We start from the raw sequence: 19,567 nt of genomic DNA, 5'->3' as shown, positions 1-19,567 counted from the left end.
ATAATAATTAAAATCTCAATTATAATTTACTTAACTCCCCACTTTAGGAATCGTTGTGTTGGTTCAAGTTTCTCACAAGGATGAGATGATCTGCAACTTTTATTATTCCCTTAGTTTCCTAGAAGTGACCATTAGTTGATATAAGGGTATCAACAGTTTAAGGCTTCTGTTTTTTGATATATGACAACTTACCTTGCCAGCAATGTGAGGAATGCCCCTCTTCCTGCGTTTATGACACCAGAAAGTATTATTACTATTATTCCTTTCCAAAAAATTTTCCTAATTTGGGAGCTGAGATATATTTTAATTTTTGTTTCCTTGGTTGAGGATAGAATGAAAAAAAGTATGTATGGATGTATATATGTGTGTATATTTATGCTTTTTCTTTGTGATTCCCACTCATTTCCTTTGCCCATTTTCCTAAAGGAATCTTACTAGTTTCATCACACTGTGAGCTTTATGATTAAGAGATAGTACTGATTCATCTATATTTTTTTTGAAGATTTTATCCATTTATTTATTTTAGAGATAGAAAAAGAGAACAAGCAGGAGGAGGGAGAGGGACAAGCAGACTCTGTGCTGAGCGTGGAGCCTGACGTGGGGCTCAGTCTCATGACCCTGAGATCATGATGAGCTGAAATCAAGAGTCGGACGCCTAATCCCCTGAGCCATCCAGGGGCGTCTCCTGTGGTTTTGAGAGATTTTTTTTCCTAGTTGGCTATTTGTCTTTTAATTTAATTTAATTTAATTTTTTTTCCCCCTGTAGTGTTTTTAGGTATGGGTAGCCCAATAGTATCAACTTAAACTCCACTCAATCTGTAGTTTATTTATTGGTACATGATAGGTGATACTTTTAATAGTAATTTTTTCCTGCACTGTTTAATGATTTCTCATGTTTCTTTCATCATATTTAAAGCCCTCATATATGTTCTGTGCTATTTAACTTGCTTAAATAACACACGATCATATACGCCTTAGACGCTCAGTAGCCCCCCCATTGCCTGCAGTTATCACTACTCACCTAGCCAATCATCAGAACCACCACTTGGTGATTTTTATTTTTAAACAATCCTAGACCTTTCCTACTAGAGACATTAATTCAGTAGGTCTGGGAGAGGAATGTCAGAATCCGTGTTTTTAAAATTTCCTAGATGATTTTGAAGAACAGCCAAGGTTCTGGAAAAAAGTGGCCCCTAGAATAAGCTCTAACCCTCTTAGTGGCATCTTTATTTTCTCCACTTCTGTCCCTCCCCAGCTTCATCTCTACTTGCTTTCTATTCTCAAGCCATAGTGAACCTGGAACGCAGCTCTGTTTTCCTCCTGTGCCCTCCACCTGGACATCTCCCCACATCCCGCCCTCTGCTCTCAGACTGAAGCCCCATCGCCTCTGCCGACTCTCTGGGTGGCCCACATGAGTGGCATCATTTATTAATAAACGCCTCTCAGGGCACCTGCGTGGTGCGGTGCGTTAAGCATTGGACTCTTGGTTTCAGCTTAGGGTGTGAGACAGACCCTGGGACTCTCCCTCTCTCTCTGCCCCTCCCGATCATGCTCTCTCTCTCTCTAAGATAAATCTTTAAAAATAAGCGTCTCTCTGCTGTGTTCTCACCCACTAGAGACTGTGGACCGCTTTGCGTCCCCACGTCTGGCAAAGTCGCCGGCACTTGCCGGCAGCGAGGAGGCCCCCAGGGAAGGCTAGCTGCTGCCAGGTGTCCCGTACTGAGGGGAAGGCGGTCTCCCGGGCACAAAGTCCGAGTGGTTCTGCCCCACAGTGTGTCTCGGGCCTTGCCCGGGGCTGGTCCCGAGCAGCCACCCCCAGGATCCGGGGCCCAGGAGCTGGCTGAGCCAGGGGACAGTCAGGAAGAGGAGCAGAAGGAAAGAGGAAAACCCCAAACCAAAACAAAGCCCCAACCCACGGATCTTTGTGGCAGTTGGGGAACTGCCGTTTCAAAGGTGAAAGTGTCATTTTACAGCCTCCAGCTCCGCGGGCCGGGCCAGGAAGCGCGGGTTGGCTGGAAAGGCTAATTTGGGCGTGTTCCCTCCTGTAGAAGTGCTGAGCCCTCTCCTGGGGAAACAGAAACTCAGCCGTGCAGGCAGCTAGCTTCAGCGCAAACAGCTGGGCCGCGGGGTGCACGGAGAGGAGGAAGGCCTTCCTGTTAGAGAGCAAGCCGACGTGCCCCCCACACCCCGCACCCCCGGCACGATGCGGGCCCGAAGGTTGCCCCTGGACGTTCGGATTCTCTACTGCGCGGGGCCGGCCCACGAGCCCTTTGTGCAGGTACGAGGTTACTGGGGAGCCGGGGGGGCCCCCCCCGCCGCTGGCCCCGAAGGGTAGGCTGCCCGGCCCGCCGAGCAGGTATTCTGTTTGCTTGGGAGATGGATGTGATGCGGTCCAGCCTTCTCTTCAGGGTGAGAAAAGGTCCATCTTCTGGTTTTCATCATTCCACAGCCCTGTGCGCACGTGTGTTGAATGTAGAGCTCACTAAAAACGTGCGCTTTGCTTGACACACTAAGGACGCTGCACTTGTGATTCTTCGACAAGGTTTTATGTGAATCTCCCATGAGAAGATAGTAAAATGTATTAGTTCATTTTCTTACCTATAAATCTGGCTCACGTGGTGGCAGGTAGTATATGTACCATGTTGGAAATTGAGTGGTGGGTTTACCTGGCAGCTTTTACTAGATGTAAATGTGTTTTTCTCTATAATGCAAAAGTCGCTGATACTACCACCCGGGCAGTTTGCTGAATTAGTCATGGTATCATTCAGTTTCAAAATCATTTAGCGATTTATCCAGGTGTCAGGAGGGATGAAAAATAGATTTTTAAGTTGAAATTGACTTGGGTCATTCATAAGCACAGTTACCACGAAACGTATGCAAAATCATGTTTCTCAGTTTTGAAGGAAGGGTTATTTAGATAGTTTCTGAGTCGTACATGAAGAATTGTGCCCTAATTGTAATTTAGACTAAAGCTTTGTGTTTCTTTGTATTGTTGTTTCTGGTGGACATTACCATTTTTTCATTTCTATCGGGGTTTGTTGCTACGTGCCCTGCCGTAGCCTTGAGAGAAGACATCAGGAGTCTTGATTAAAAAAACTATCCTTATCCTCCCAATATATCCCCATGTATAGAAGTCTTACAGAATGATTGCTGATTAATCCCTTAACAATTCAAATTATTCTCAAAAGAGAATAATTTAGGGCTTTTCAAGGGTATGAGTCACCTGTGGAGTTATGCATAATAATTCACACTCAGCACCAGCAGCAGGAGTAAAAGTGGAAAACCTGTGACTTTAATTTGTACATATTAAGTGCCTCAGTCGTACTGTGTTAAATTCCTCATTTGTTCAGAAATTGTAGAGGAAATCAGCCCTTTTTTCCCAAGGTCGTGGTTCAGTTTACGTCCTACTGCTAAAACTCCACCTGTTACAGGCAATAGTGTACTCAAGGTCGCTTTTAGTAAGTGAAGGAAAAGCAAATATAATCAGGTTTTGGGGGGCTTGTCTTCTCCATTTCAGATCATCACCGTCGAGGAGGCAAAGCGCAGAAAGAGCACCTGCAGTTACTATGAAGATGACGACGAGGTGGCCCTGCCGATCCTGCAGCCCCACAGTGCACTTCTGGAGAACATGCATATCGAGCAGGTGGGTTCTCCCCCGGGGGATATAGGACAGGGGTCTTCCAGGCCTTGAAAAAGCTTGTCCCATCCCTGACTGCACTGGCTCTTCTCACAGAGGGTGGAGGAAGAGCTGGGTTTTATTTTTTCTAATTTATTTTTTATTTTTAAAAGATTTTACTTATTTATTCATGAGAGACACAGAGAGAGGCAGAGACACAGGCAAAGAGAGAAGCAGACTCCCTGCAGGGAGCCCAATGTGGGACTCGATCCCAGGACCCCTGGGATCACACCCTGAGCCAAAGGCAGATGCTCAACCGCTGAGCCACCCAGGGCCCCTAAGAGCCAGGTTTTAAAGGAAGACCAGCAGCCTAACCAATACCAGTGTCCTTTCTCCTCTTCTTAGAGGTTACATTAGCATTCCTTGTCACCTTCTTGGGAGTTTGGGGACTTGGCCAGAAACTATCTCCATTTCTTAAATCTGAATGGAAAGCTGTTCTTGTCTTCAGCACAATTTTTCACTTGTCGTACCATAGTCCTCCTAATGCATATTCCTAACAGTTAAAAAAAAGGATCCAGATTTATCCTTGTAATGATTACAGAGTTCCAATGGTTTTAACTTATTGGACTCAATAAAAGTTATACTTCTCTTTTATACACTTTACTCACTTTATGGAAACTACCAACCACCAGGAGTAATTTTTCCTTTATCTGTGATTTCCTTTCTTTATATTTTCTGAAAATCTGTTATTTTAATTTTATGAAATACTATGATGTGTTGTATTTAAACTTTAGTAAGGAATCTCTTGCATTTCTCCCACTAGTCAACTTAGAAACCTGAATTTCAGAGACCTTAACAAGTTCAACTCCCTCAATTTGCGGATGAGTCTCTGAAGGCCCAGGAAAGCCAAGAGACTTGACCAAGCAGTTACAGAAATGGGGCACATGCTGATAACAGAACTGATCTTAACCATTCTGAAGACTTCATAGCTTCCTTTGTTAATATTTTTGAAGAGCTATGCATTAATGGTGTTTATGGCAGCCAAGTGTAATCTAAATGTTAATGTAGGTGAGAGATTCAGGCAAGATGAAGACAAACTACCTTTGACTACTAGCATAAAACCCCTGTGTTTTCGTGTTCTCACTTCTGTGGGAAGCTGCAGTTGTCAGTACTGAGCTTATTGAGCATTTAGAATGAACAACTGAAGAACCATGGACTCTTTGGTGAAGGTCAGGTTGAAATGTAAAAGGGGGAGCATGTGTCTAATTCATATCAAGCTACGTGCTGGATCTTCAGTTGTATAGTTGCATAGTGACCCTTCAAGTCCCTGAGCGGGAATGTATGCTCTGGGTTGGCATCCCTGCCAAAGCAGCACCATCAGGCAATGGTTTTTCCCTTCTCTTTCTTGGTTAGAAATATTTGCCAGAGTAAAGGGGAGCAGCATGTAAGTAAGAGTGATTTTGAGGTTGAGCCTCCAGTACTTGTTTTGTGCTATAAGCTTATGACATTTGTGGGCGAACTGTATATTTATATCTCCATCTTTGGATTTGCAGCTGGCCCGACGCCTTCCAGCAAGGGTACAAGGGTATCCGTGGAGACTCGCATATAGCACATTAGAGCATGGGACCAGTTTGAAAACTCTCTATCGGAAGTCAGCGTCGCTAGACAGTCCTGTCTTGTTGGTCATCAAAGATATGGATAATCAGGTGAGGCTTATTCGTCTCACAGAAAACACTTTTTGATGAAGATTTTCAAACTTATATACTAGTAGAGAGACCAGTATAAGAACTCTCCATCATCCAGATTTTACAATTAGCAGGATTTTGCCACATATGCTTCATCAGTCTTTGTTGGTTTTTCCTTGCTGAAGTATTTGGAAGGAAATCCCAGTGTACTTTATATTATTTCACCCCTACATACTTTGGAATGCATCTCTAGAAGAAAATGGAGCGTATTTCCAAATACAGTCACATATAGGAATTTTTTTCCTGTGCTCACCATACGATAGGAAGCAATAGTGATATCCTACAACCTAAAGCTGGAAAAGTTGGACAAAAGTCAAGTCTGGTTTGGGAGATAGTTCAGAAAGAAGTTCCAGGGCCACTCCAGAACTCTTCCTAGGTAGCTGAAGTCGTGCCCACAAACCTTGCCTGCATGGTTGGTCAGATGGAGAGCCAGTCAGGGCTGTGGTGTGGTGTTGTACCCCAACTACCCAGTTGCTAAGAAATAGCAAGTAATGCTCTATACCACTGCTCATAGTTGGTCTTGGAGGCAGTGGTGAATTCTAGATATGACCCCCACATACTCTTACTAGTACTTCTGTCAGTCAGCTTGGGGTGTGAGTGAAATCTGTGCAGGTTTCTTTCACATACTACCCAGTCAGGCTTTTGCTCCACAAAAGGAAGACATCTTTCATGTCTGCTCTTTTTTCATTTCAGTTTGGTCTGTGTTACTATCAAGAAGAAATTCCTTTACATTTTTAAGATGTTGATGTCATTCTTTTCTCTTTCTGGCATTGAAGCAGGTTCTGTTGTTCAGTAGCCTTTCATTTACTCATATGTTCAGAAAATGTATGAGTACCTGTTATATGTGGGGCACTATTAAGCATTGAGGAGCTTGCTGTGAAGCTATATCATTGTGGCCATTTTAGGGAAATAGATCTTTGTTATCATAATTTGTCTTGGGAGAAATTAGCAGAGAAATGGTGCTACTGAAGCCACTGTCTTTCTCAACTATGATCTTTCCTGGGACTTTATTGCTGTATTTTTATAGATAAAGAATTATGGGGAGTAGTTTAACTATTATCATTATTTCTATTATTATTTCTTGATTGATGACATTATTTAATCATGATCCAAGTGGATACGGTCAAGTTAAAAATTAAATAATAATAACGAAGTTTTAAATGAATTACTTAGAGATTTAATGGAATCTTTGAGAAGTTGGATGTTATGTTTTAGATGAGGTATGGGTAGGTGGTTTTAGACCACACAGAAACCCATACCATAAGTATAGTTTAGTTATACTAATTTACCAAAAGCTATCAAGCTTGTTGGGGAATGTGTTGGCAGCACAGAACAGGGAGGCAGCACAATTTCACCAGGCTTCCTGTCAGCAGGTATGTAAATAAGGCCTATCCTGGAAGTCTATACTGTTTGTGAGGAGGTGTAGTCTTACTGAATCTGGTACCCTGGAGGCATTTGTGTTGTTTGAAAACACCTGGATACTAACTCTGCTCTCCACACCCTACTTAGCTCCAAGGCAAGAATGTGGCTTTGCTATGTTTGAGAACATGATAGAACAACACCTGTAAATTTATCTGGGAATATATTATATAAAATCATAGTATAAAAGAATTATGTATACAGAATGGCAGCAGTAAGGAGCTCTGCGGAATGAGTCATCAGTGAAACAACCATAACTGGTTGAAATTATAAAAACAACAGTCACTTAAAGTCTCTAGAAATTGTCCTAAGGGCATAGAGCAAGTGAAAAAAACATTTATTTAAGAAAATCTAATAAATCTCAGGAGTAACAGTGAGATTCTGTGGCACCTGAAGCACAACCTGCTTCCTTCCCTCCAACCCCCAGTTGAGACTAACAAGTTCTGCACTAGACATGTGTGGACAAGAAGATGAGGCTCCCACTCCCCCCCAGTTTCCATGCAAGGGCCGTGGTATACCCTCGATGGGCAGGTCCCCAGAACTCCTTATCGCCTACCCAAGCTCTGTGTTTCAGAGGCTAAATCCCAAGCCAGTATGGTTTAGAAGTAGGGGATCATTTCCTTCTACCCAGCCTCTATTCATAGGGGAGACGCTCTACCTTAGGAAAAGTAGAATAAGGGAGTATCTAAAGCCCTTGCCATAGCTCTTAGGGCAGAATTTCCATGCCAGGTGAGGCAGGACCAGACCAGTGGCTATTTCCCCTGCCTGCCACTCTCCTCATGAAATAAAAGTGTTCCTCTGAGGGAAGCAGGCCACTGTCCAGCCTCCCAGCTCTACAGCAGAGCCCCTGGCTCCCAGCTTTAGGAGAAGAGGTAGATGACAGGATCTAGAGCTCTGCTAACCTCCTCTCCTGGACACACCAGTATTACAACTGTAGAATAGTTCTCTCTGAAAAAGACCTGAAGACTAACAGAACAGATCTTCTATAACACAGGACAAAAAAAAAAAAAAAGACAAAGCCACATCAAGATGAGTAGGAAAGGCAGAAAAGTCTTGTCTTGACAGGACTCCACCCCACCCCCACCCCCCGGCGACCCACAAGAGGAAGAGAGATCACAGAACGTGCAGCTCCTCTCTGAGAAGTGAAGAGTTCAAATCCCACATTAGTCATGCCAGCCCATGGGACCTGTACCAGAAAGGCAAGCCACCAAACAACTATCTTTGAAAACCTGAGGCTAATTTCTGGAAACCATGAGGGCTGTAGGAAGGGGAAATTCCACTGTTGAAGGGCTCACACACAGACTCACTTGCCCTGAGTCTCAATACAGAGGCAGTAGCTTGAGAAGCCCCTGGGCTGCATGTGAGGGAGATTTGTTGACTAGTTTTAGAGAGTATACCAGAGGGGCAGGGGGCTGATGAAGATCTGTCTGGGAATAGACACTGGAGGGTGTCTTTTTTTTTTTTTTTTTTTTTTTTTTTAATACTACTTCCTTGCTAGCCTGGTGCTAGTGGATGCCATTTTTGGTGCTCTCAGTTTCCCTAGCTAGTGCCGCAAGCTCACTCCATGTTCCCTTGTGGTCCCACCTCACCAGGCCAACCTAGTACTTGTCCAACTTGGCCTTTACGCTGCCAGACCATGCACTCAGGCTGGCACAGCTCTGTGGTCATCCACTTGTCCATTGTGGCTCCCATCAGATCCCTTGCTTATGCTCCCCCGGCCTGTGCCTATCTACCACAACCCCTGTCCTGCCAGACACAGTGGGTGAACTTGCCCTGGCCTAGCCACTGTCCATGGAAGGGTTTGTCCCAGCCTTTGCCCCACCAGATGTGACAGGCAGCCTGGCTCTGGCCACTTTCAGACCCGGCAGTACTTATAAAACCAAGTATGAGGTTAAAAGATAAAAGAAGTGAAGTTAATTGAATCTATCATAATTAGTTAAGAGATATATGAAATAAAAAGCTATAAATTGTGACATCAAAAATATAAAAACCGAAGGGATAAAAATGTAAGGTTTGGAATATGTTCAGCTTACAATAGACTGATATATATATGAATGATGCTTTATGTTAACCTCAGGGTAGCCACAAAGTAAAAACTCAGAATAAATACACAAAAGAAAATGAAAAAGGGAATCTGAACACTAAAGAATGCTGTCAAACAACAAGGGAAGAGAGGAGGGGAAGATGTATTACAACAACCAGAAAACCATTAACAAAATGGCAATAAGTACATACCTATTAATAATCACTTTAAATGTAAATGGACTAAACTGTCCAATCAAAAAAAAACATAGAGTGGCCAAGAGGATTTAAAAAAAAAGACCCACCTGTATCTGCCTAATAAAGACTCACTTCAAAAGCAGGGACACATACAAACTGAAAGTAAAGGGATGAAGAAATATATTTCATGCAAATGAAAATGAAACAAAACAAAACTGGCATAGCTTGACTCAAACAAAATTAAGACTGTTATAAAGACATAAAAAGGCATTACATATGATAAAAGGGTCAATCCAACAAAATGAGATAACAATTATAAACACAAATCCACCCAGCATAGGAGCCCCAAAATATATAAAACAAATATTAACTGACCTAAATGGAGAAATAAATTGATAGTAATAGAATAATAGTAGATGACTTTAACACCCTATCATATCAATGGATAGATCATCCGACAGAGAATCAATAAGGAAACATTGACCTTAAATGACACATTAGACCAGATGGACTTAATAGACAGAAACAGAATATTCTATCCAAAAGCAGTAAAATATACATTCTACTCAAGTGTACACAGAACACTTTCCAGGAAAGATCACATGTTAGGCCACAAAACAAGTCTCAGTAAATTTAGTAAGACTAAAATTGTATCAAGCATCTTCTCTATCCACAGTGGTATAAAGCTAGAAATCAGCCATTGAACTACCAATAGGTCATTGAAAAAAATCAAGAAAGAATTTTTAAAAGCACTTAGAGACAAATGTTAATAGAAGTACAGCATACTAGAATCTATGGGGTGCAGCAAAAGCAGTTCTAAAAGAGAAGTGCATAACAGTATCAGCCTGTCTGAAGAAACAAGAAAAATCTCAACAATCTGACTTGATACCTAAAGAAACTAGAGAAAAAAAAGAACAAACAAGCCCAAAGTTAGTAGAAGGAATGAAATACTAAAGACTAGACAGGAAATAAATGAAATAGAAATTTTTTTTTAAATAGAAAAGATCATTGAAACTAAGATCTGACTCTGGAAAGATGAAACATTTCACAAACATTTAGCTAGATTCACCAGAAAGAAAGAGGGCCCAATTAAAATCAGAAATGAAAGAGAAGTTAACAAATGATACCAAAGAAATACAAAGGATCATAAGAGACTACTATGAACAGTTGTATGCAAGAAATTGAACAACCTAGAAAAAATGGACAAATTCCTGGAAACATATAATCTTCTAAGACTGCATCATGAAGAAATAGAAAATGTAAACAGATTGATTATTAGTAAGGAGACTGAATCAGTAATCAAAAACTTCCCAACAAACCAAAGCCCAGGACAAGATGGCTGCACTGGTGAATTTTATCAAACATTCAAAGAAGATTTAATACCTATCATTCTCAAATTCTATCAAAAGATTAAAGAGGATGGAACACTTCCAAACTCATTTAATGAGGCCAGCATTACCCTGATAATCCAACAACAGACAAGGAGAAAAAAGAAAATTACAGGCCAATATCATTAATGAACATAGTTATAAAAATCCTCAAAATAATAGCAAACCAAATTCAACAATACATTAAAAGAATCATACACCATGATCAAACGGGGTTTATTACAGGGATGCAAGAGGGGTTCAACATCTGCCAATCAATCAACGTTATTGCCACATTAACAAAGTGAAGATTAAAAATCATAATGAGGGATCCCTGGGTGGCGCAGCAGTTTGGCGCCTGCGTTTGGCCCAGGGCGCGATCCTGGAGACCCAGGATCGAATCCCACGTCAGGCCCCCAGTGCATGGAGCCTGCTTCTCCCTCTGCCTATGTCTCTGCCTCTCTCTCTCTCTCTCTCTGTGACTATCATAAAAAAAAAAAATAAAAATAAAAAAATGAATCATCTCAACAAATGGAGAAAAAAATCTAAAAATAGAAAAAAAAAAAAAACCCAAAAGCAAAAACTCAGACACAAAGAACAGAGTGATGGTTAAAGGGAAGGGGAGGTAGGGTGTGTGCAAGGTCCGCAGAAGGAGTCAAATGTATGGTTGATGGGGGGGTGACTAGACTTCTGGAGATGATCACTTTGTAATGAATACAGATGTCAGATTATAATATTGTACCTCTGAAACATGTATCAATTGTATCTCAACAAATAGTTTTTAAAACTCTTATAAATATCTAGAAAAAACAAAACAAAACAAAAAGGACATAGAACTCTGAAGCTACTCTGAAGGAACTGGCTTTATTTCAAAGAGTATGGAGAAGTTCAAGCCAAAGGGTACTCTAGAAACTGACGAAAGTTTGATGGGAAACAATTGAGGAGGCTGGTAACTGCATGAAGACAACAAGCTAAACTTTTAGTTTACCAGAGAGGACCAGGAAAAGAGACCACTAAGGAAGCCTTCCTGGAGTTAGGGTAAACTTCATAAACTGGCCCAATTTCAGTCAAATTAGACTGCAGTAATTTATACCACAAGGCATTGTGGAAAATAGAGCAATCATCAGGCAATTGTGATAGATTTATACTAACTTAATTCCAGTGAGGCACAGAAATGTTACTTTGATATTGCTCAATTACATTTTCCCATTTTTTTGCGGTCATTTTGTCATACATATTACATTGATATATATTAAAAACCCAATAATTGTGCATTAAGGAGGGCACTTGATAGAATGAGCATTGGGTGTTTTATGCAACTGGTGAATCACTAAATCTTACCTCTGAAACTAGTAACACACTGTATCTTAATTAAATTGAATTTAAATACGTTTTTAAAATAAAAAGATTACTACTTTATGTAATTTTTGTCTACTAAAGAAGCCAAGAGGAGAGAGGAGAGCAAATATACATTTGTAGGTTTTGTTATATTAACCTTTTTACTACTACTGTTTGTCTTAACTTTTTTCCCCTGTGGATTCTTTTGTTCTGTTAATGGCAAATATATTACATTTGTAATGGTAGAGACTCAACAATTTCACTATATATGTATCATAAAATTTCTTTCTAAATAAATTAATAGAAAAGAGAAAGTGGACTTTTTAAATATAACCACAATGTTCTGTATATAACTAAATTAACAGTAATTCCTTATTATCATCCAACCCCTAATACTTAAATAGATTTCTGATTGCTAAGATTTTCACTAAGAAAGAATGTATTTAGAATCCTGAGAGGGTGAGAGAGTAAGGTGGCTTTTCCTATTCATTGATCAGAAAAGAACCCACTTTTCTCCACTTATGGCCATTGCTCCACCTATGGCCCTTGCCCTTCTTGTCATATTTTAAGCACATGCTTTTAAAAGTGGATGCCTGTCCCAGTTGTATTTTAGTTCTTTTATCGAAAGATCACCAGAAGAAGGAAAATGGATTGTTGCTACAGTTTTGTTTTTGTTTGTCCTTAGCAGCTCTAGAGAAAGGTTTAGTAGCAGGAAGTATGAAGAACATTCATTAAAAAGAGCTTCTAGACTTCTACTACCTAATTTTTAGTATTTCAAGTTGCCAGGAACTAAGTGTATTGGTGAAGAAGATTCCACAATGATTATAATCCAATTAAAATAATTTTCAAAAGTTATAAGACATTTTTCAGATAATCTCCATTTAAAGCAATGTTTCTCCAGTGGGTTTTGAAGGAGGTACACCAGAATCCCTTAGGGATGTTTTCAAGATATATATGTTCACTCTTGCCAGCTCTTACCCTTGCAGGCACACTGATCAGGATCTGAGCAGAGAGAGGAAGCTAAGACAGTGAGGAAAAAAATAGATCATTGGTTCAAATACACCTAAGTCACCCTTAAAGCCCATATAGTATTAAGGGATTCTTATTTTCTTCTTAAAGGCCATTTCAAGCTAAAGAGATTGGATCAGTCATGTTAAGGGTACAGTTTTATTTATTTATTTTTAAAGGTTTTATTTATTCATGAGAGATGCAGAGAGAGGCGCAGAAACACAGGCAGAGGGAGAGGCAGGCTCCTCGCAGGGAGCCGGATGCGGGACTTGATCCCGGACCCTGGGACCACGCCCTGAGCCAAAGGCAGAAGCCCAACCGCTGAGCCCTCCGCCAGGTGTCCCAGGATACAGTTTTAATAAGCATATTGAGAACTCATTTTTACAAATTGAAAGACAAAAATTTATTTTCTCTGGGGAAATGTCTGGCCATGAATCCACTTATAAAACACATAAGACACATGATTTTGTTCTTGTAACCACTCACTTCCGTGTGCATCTTGTTTTTTAATGTTCCCAGTATGTCATCTGTATTCACTGAAGGAAATTTGACTCCATAGTGGATTTCAGAATGTTTTAAAATTGGAACAATTGCTGGCCTTTGACAAATAAGTTCTCGAAGCCACTTGAGTTCCAGTTAGAAATAGAGATATTTTATTTATCTGTTTGTTGGTAGTCTTTTCAGTGTGAGAGCTCTGATTTAGTAATGGTCTTTGCTGAAAGAGGGTTAATGATACCTCTGAACAGAATTTTGTTAGAATATTTCGGAAAGCCGTTCTTTGGGAGGATTGGTTTGAAAGAAGATAATGTTTCTGTTTTCTTTTGACAGATTTTTGGAGCATATGCAACTCATCCTTTCAAGTTCAGTGACCACTATTATGGCACAGGAGAAACTTTTCTATACACATTTAGCCCCAATTTCAAGGTACTTAAATGGGAGAAATACCCAACTTCCCACTGTTGCAGTGTCAGGGGTATGGGTGGGGTTGGAGGTGGGGCTTGTCTTTGGAGCAGCAGCTGTCCCATAACCTCATCTGGACTCGCTCTAGCCTGCGTCAGCCCATTATGGCTACAACATGCACACTGCTTTTAGGGTCCCTCCTTGGGCTTTGGGAACCACTCTTGTGCGTGTTCTGGGGTCAAGGAAGGGAGGATAGCAGGTCAGAGCCAACATGTGCTCGAGAGGTCTTTCCTACTTCATAACCCCTTTGAAGATCTCATCCTGGAATAGGAAAGGTCTGGCAATCAGGAGCTTCCTCAGCCAATGGGTAGTTTCTTTTCACACAGAGGTACTACCCTAATAAGTCCCTCTTCGCTGATTCTCCAGATTGAAATGTCTGTTTTCTTTCTTGTGTTCCTACCCTAAGGTCTTCAAGTGGAGTGGAGAAAACTCATACTTTATCAATGGAGACATAAGCTCTTTGGAACTTGGTGGTGGAGGGTAAGGTTTTTGTCGTTACTAATTTACTGCCTGACCTGTGAGAGTCTGTTTGGACCCAGGTAACCAAAACATTGTTGGGTGATTTTAGCTGGGCCATGTGCTTAATTAGGACAATGGCATAATACATGACCCTAAGAGTCAAAGATAAAATGATTTATTTATGTATCTAAGTCAGAGACTACTATCATTTGTCTTTTGGGAAAGATGGGTCATTTAAATGGAATAAAGGAAATGTATGCTTTGTATTCTAAGAAGTTGAGGGTTTTGTCTGTCGGTAGCATAAGGGAAAGAAGATGGGGCAAGGGAGGGCAAAAAGGATGCCAGGTGAGATTGAAGTGTTTTCACCTTTTTGTATTTGTGATCTTTCCAGGGGACGATTTGGCTTATGGCTAGATGCTGATTTATACCATGGACGGAGCAACTCTTGCAGCACTTTCAATAATGATATCCTTTCCAAAAAGGAAGACTTCATAGTTCAGGACCTTGAGGTATGGACATTCGAGTGAAACCCACTCAGACTGCCTTAAAAATACCACATTAAAAAGATCGGGTTCCATCAGCCCTCCTAAAGCTGGCTGGAAGACACACCCCGGGCCCTGACTGCCTCATCCCACCATACTGCTTTCTTTCTGCCATCGTCTCAGAGCATGGCCACACCGCAGAGGGATTCTGAAAGGGACATGTGGAGGGCAGACAACGAAGACAGAGAGTTGAAGTCCGGATTATTGAAAGACTTTATACTCCCACTTCCTTCAAATCCATGCAGTGAGGAATCAGAATATTTATAGATGTATGAGTTGAATGCAATTTTTATTTTTGGTAACTGTGAAAAAAAACGATACTGTGGAAATATATACATGCCTTGTGTGTTTATCAACATAATTTTCATTACCAAAATGTACAGCATACTATTGTTTGCCATGGAAAAGCTTAGTCTCATTTAGAAAGATTGAAAGTGCTCAGCACTTAAAGGGAATATATGATTTTTTTAATTGTCTTATTTATTATTTCTAGTGTATTGTCCAAAATGTGTTGGCAGTTTTTTCTTTTCATGTGTCAAATCTTGAAATAAAGAAATGTATACATTTTGTGTTATGTTTTGGCAGCAAACCTATTTGATTTATATAGTTTTATATTGAATTTTTTTTGCCCTGATTATTTAGGGTGATAGGTCTTAAGAGCATACATATAAATATATACACGTATATGCAATATTCTGAAATTTTAAAAGCGCATTATCAATGTTTATTGATTTGACTATTGTAGGCCAGCTTTCTATTTAGTTATTCAGAAGGTACATTTTTACTTACTCTGAACATAATTTGTGAAGAAGCAGCCATTTCTCACAGTCATGAGTTGATCCTTACAGAAATGGATACCTTTCTGAATCTAGACTTGGAACAAACCCTGCTTTTGAAAGGAAAATGTTTTGTTTCTCATAAAATCATGTGAGTTAATAACAGAAACTTTATTTTCATATTGTTTTGTGCATACTTTCCCCCAACTTCTTAAATTAATGAACAGGTCCCTTTTAAAAGAGACTGGATATTTTAATTTCTGCATATTTTATGTCAAATGAAAAATGTCAAATTAGCCCGACTGTCTTGGTTTCTGGACTCTTGAGAAAAGGCAATGCAAACAAGTGCTTTCGTACCAAAATTGGGATAAAAAAGTAAAACCTATTTTTAACACCAACCCATTTTCATATCATAAAATATTCCTTGTTAAAATGACAGTAAAGCCTTGTTCAAAATCAAACGATACTATTGATCGCCAAACTTTTATGAAAGCCAAAGACTGCAAAGGAGAAAGTTTTCAAATAATAGCCAAAGCTGAGAAGCGGTCTGTCATAAATTACATCCCCAGTGACCTTTGGAGGGAAAAATCAATAATAAGTAGTATTTATATACCTGCATTTAAAAAATGAAAGTCTTTAGAATGTTAGCCCGAAGCTGCCAGAGTATTTCCTTTAGATTATTATGTTATTTTCGAACCATCTACGAAAGAGAACAAGTGGCCAAGTGGCCTCCTGTCAAATCAGCAGTTATTTTACTCTACTCACATTCCATGCAAGTTGAAATGAATTCTGTGGAATCTTAAATGTGTAGCCTGGGTGTGCTTTCACGCAAGCTCTCCTATTGAGAACTCTTGATTAACAACAACATATTGACAGCTTAACCTTAATCTGCTCGTTAAATGATGTGTTGGTGTGAGATACCGGGACTGTCTCATGATGATCAAGTTTACCATTTATGCCATCTGCAACCATATGCTGTTAACGAACAAAATGGTCACTCCGCATATATAGTTCACTCCTACCTAGTTTAGTCCATGATACTATACTTGTGAGAGCATATCCAGATGCTGTGTTCTCTATTTAAAACAGTATTGTCCAATCAGAAATGTGTGGCCCTTCATTTATGGATATTGAGTATATGTAATGCAGTGCTAGCCCAATATTTTCAATAAAGGAATTTATGCATCCAGTGTGATTTTCTTTCCCGAGGATTCATTCAACAGGAATTTATTTGATGCTAGAGGTTCTCCTTGTGTGAGAGGATGATGAAATATCCGACATTAAACAAGGTCCAATGTTTGTGTTTTTATTTGTGCCTTGGAAAGTCCCTTTTTGTTCCCAGTAGCCACCCTCTTATTCTCTCATTGGTTCTGGAAACCTCCAATAAGTTATTAGAGGCAACTCTCCTATCTGCCTACCAGTTTCTCTGTTCTTAATCCTTCTAGCTGTTCTTTGAATAGTGACCTACTCATTTTAACATCTCTCTTGACCTACTTCCTAATATCCATGAGGGATCTTACACTTTCGTCAGTTGTTTGTTTGTTTGATCCCAGGCATCCTATGTTCTAGGCCCTAAAGATGAAGGCCGCAAACTGTCTTCCTTGCTTCTCAATTTCTCAGTTCCTGAGTCCACATCAAAACACTAGGATAGGAGAGGGCAACCTACTAATGTCACACTAGACACTGTTAAAAATGATTGAGATATATTCCTGTGCGGCAAGTCACCAGGGGCGTCTTGATGAGTGTGAGTAGTATTGCCCTTCATTTGATGTTCTTTTCCTTAATTAGTTCCTAACTTTTAAAGGCATGTAAAATAAGACTAGTAAAAGAACTACTTTCCTTTTGAGAAGGGCATTGAGAGTTTCTTAAACAAGAAAGGGAAGCTAAGATTCATGTTCTCTTTAGGATACCTAATGTATTTTTACCAACATAATCAGATAAAGAGAGGTAAGGAGGTCTAAACCAAAGGTAGTTCCAGAAATTCTAGGTCAGTTAAACTCACCCCTAATGCAAATATCAGAAGTGCTTCTGACCACTTCCTTCTGCCCAATTGGGTCACATACTTTTTCTCATTCAGAGAAAACCCTAAACTCGGAACATTACATCCTCTGCTCCCACATCCTTGTCTATGACCATTATCCATAGTGATCCCGTAACAGAATTGTCTTTACTGAGAAAATTAGACTTCACAATTCACACCAAAATCTAGTCTTACTGCCTTCCTTTCTATTTCATATCTCTAGTGGTTCAGAATAAAAACTAGGTAGGGCCTCCTTGGTGTGGTCAATCAAGCCACCAAAATGGTGTTTCTTGATCGAGTATCTTTGAGGACCTGTTTATTTTCTAAAGATGAGTGCTGACTAGCTGATAGAACATTCTATGATGATGGAAACGTTCCATGAATTTCTCACTATCCCCATGGTAGCTACTAGCTACCATACTAGTGTTGAACATTTTCTAGAAATGTGACTTTGAGTGACTGTGGAGCTGAATTTTTAATTTTCATTTAAATTTAGTCATATGTGGCTAGCACCTGCCATTTTGAACAGCATAGCCCTAGCTTCAGACTTAACACAGCCAAATCCTATTTCATCAGCAATGAACTCAGACTCTTATTCCCTCATCAGAAGAGAACCTTTAGTTCTGAATACTTTATCTCTGCCCTTATCCACACAGCTTGGCACCACCTAAAGTAACAGTGTGTGTCTTTTTGTTTTAGGTAAGAGACCAGAGGACTGAGTTCCCTGAATCTTTCCAAACTGAAAACTTCAATCTCTAAAAAATTACTGATCTCCATCACTACCCAAAGATAATGAAAACCTCTCTGAGGCCTTGTTTCAAATTAAGATTTTCTGTCTTGGCCATCAGCATGTGTTTTGTTCCTACACTGGACACTCTGCTGCTCGTGGTAGCCCCATAAGATGCCATCTCTCTCTCTAGGCACCCCGTCCACAATGTGTGATGAACCACAGGATGGAAAAACAATGTATTCCTTACACAGAACTGTGCATCCGGTTTCAGAATCGTCAAAGAATAATGAACCACCAAGACTGCCTCAAAGAGTTATATTTGATGACCAATCTTTTTGACTAAGCGTGTCAACTGGGGATGCCCATTAGCTACACGCACATCCAGGGAACCTGCTTGCACATGGAAAAAGTTTTCAAAATCAACCTGTTAGAATGAAGGATAATCAAAAAAAGAGAAAAAAAATTAGAGACCATTAGATAATCTTAGTGTCTTATTTACCCATCAGCAAGGGCCCATCATTTGGTCAACCACTCCACTTCTAGGATTACAAAAAGTAACCCTGATTTAGCTTCATAACTCTTAAAGAAGACGTTAAACAAGAAACACCAACAAGAAACACACTCAAGTTCAATAAACTTGGATGATAAGGCATGTTTTCTCATGTCTCCAAAGCTGAAAGAATCCTTACCTTGACATACTTTAAAAACATTGGAATTCAGCCAGTCAGCTCAGCCTTTAATCCCTGCAGCAATCCTTCTTGGCTTAACCTCAGTCTCCACTAGCTGATGGATCAACGACACTTTACCTAACAGCTGAGATGAGCCCTTTCATCTTTAAAGACTCCAGTTAACAATAAGAATATTTCTGCAAAGATATGCTGTGTTGAGGTATCGTGTCAACCTTGGGAGTTGCTAAAGGGCCCCATTATTACTCCATACCCCAGCAAGGCCTAATCTTGTTCTCTTGTAGCATCTTGTTTCCCTAGTAGGTCCTGCAAAGAGTCAGAAAAGTGGATAGGTTTGACCTGGAGTACAACGGGGATAGTTGGGGGCATATGGTATAGGTCGTATCATCAGATCACCCAGATAGAACTCAAAGCTTCTAAAGACATCAAAAAGCAGCCGGCATAGTGCCCAAGGCGTGAACATTCTGAGTTTGAATCTCCTCGCTAGATCTTACTGGCTGTGTGAACTTGGTTAAGTAATTTAACTTCCATGTGCCTCATTTTCCTTATCTACTAAGTGGGGATAATAATAATAATAATGACCACCCAGGACTGTATGATGATTCACTTACGGTCGTGCTCAGTGTGGAGTAAGCAGTACTAAACCATAAAGGAATCCTTCCTTCAAAGGGAGAAAACTGA

The 19,567-nt window shown here is 40.2% G+C and overlaps 1 protein-coding gene across 5 annotated transcripts in view; it reads left to right on the top strand.

The window, feature by feature from the left end:
- The window catches only part of NCOA7 (nuclear receptor coactivator 7), a 144,112-nt gene extending 127,472 nt beyond the window's left edge, over nucleotides 1-16,640 (top strand). For 4 of the 5 annotated variants that reach the window (XM_072764946.1, XM_072764937.1, XM_072764936.1 and 1 more), the window contains exons 12-16: nucleotides 3,518-3,643; nucleotides 5,170-5,322; nucleotides 13,542-13,637; nucleotides 14,080-14,153; nucleotides 14,524-16,640. In XM_072764946.1, the coding sequence (XP_072621047.1) occupies nucleotides 3,518-3,643; nucleotides 5,170-5,322; nucleotides 13,542-13,637; nucleotides 14,080-14,153; nucleotides 14,524-14,659 (585 nt within the window). In that variant the 3' untranslated portion in view covers nucleotides 14,660-16,640. Of the gene's footprint in view, nucleotides 1-1,718; nucleotides 2,279-3,517; nucleotides 3,644-5,169; nucleotides 5,323-13,541; nucleotides 13,638-14,079; nucleotides 14,154-14,523 lie in introns of those variants that run through there. The other variant, XM_072764948.1, reaches the window with a different exon arrangement.
- Nucleotides 16,641-19,567: the final 2,927 nt, after the last annotated feature.

The sequence above is a fragment of the Vulpes vulpes genome, chromosome 1, assembly GCF_048418805.1.
Source record: "Vulpes vulpes isolate BD-2025 chromosome 1, VulVul3, whole genome shotgun sequence".
NCBI lineage: Eukaryota > Metazoa > Chordata > Mammalia > Carnivora > Canidae > Vulpes > Vulpes vulpes.
The sequence above is the reverse complement of the archived record's forward strand: the minus strand, read 5'-3'. Positions and strand labels throughout refer to the sequence as shown.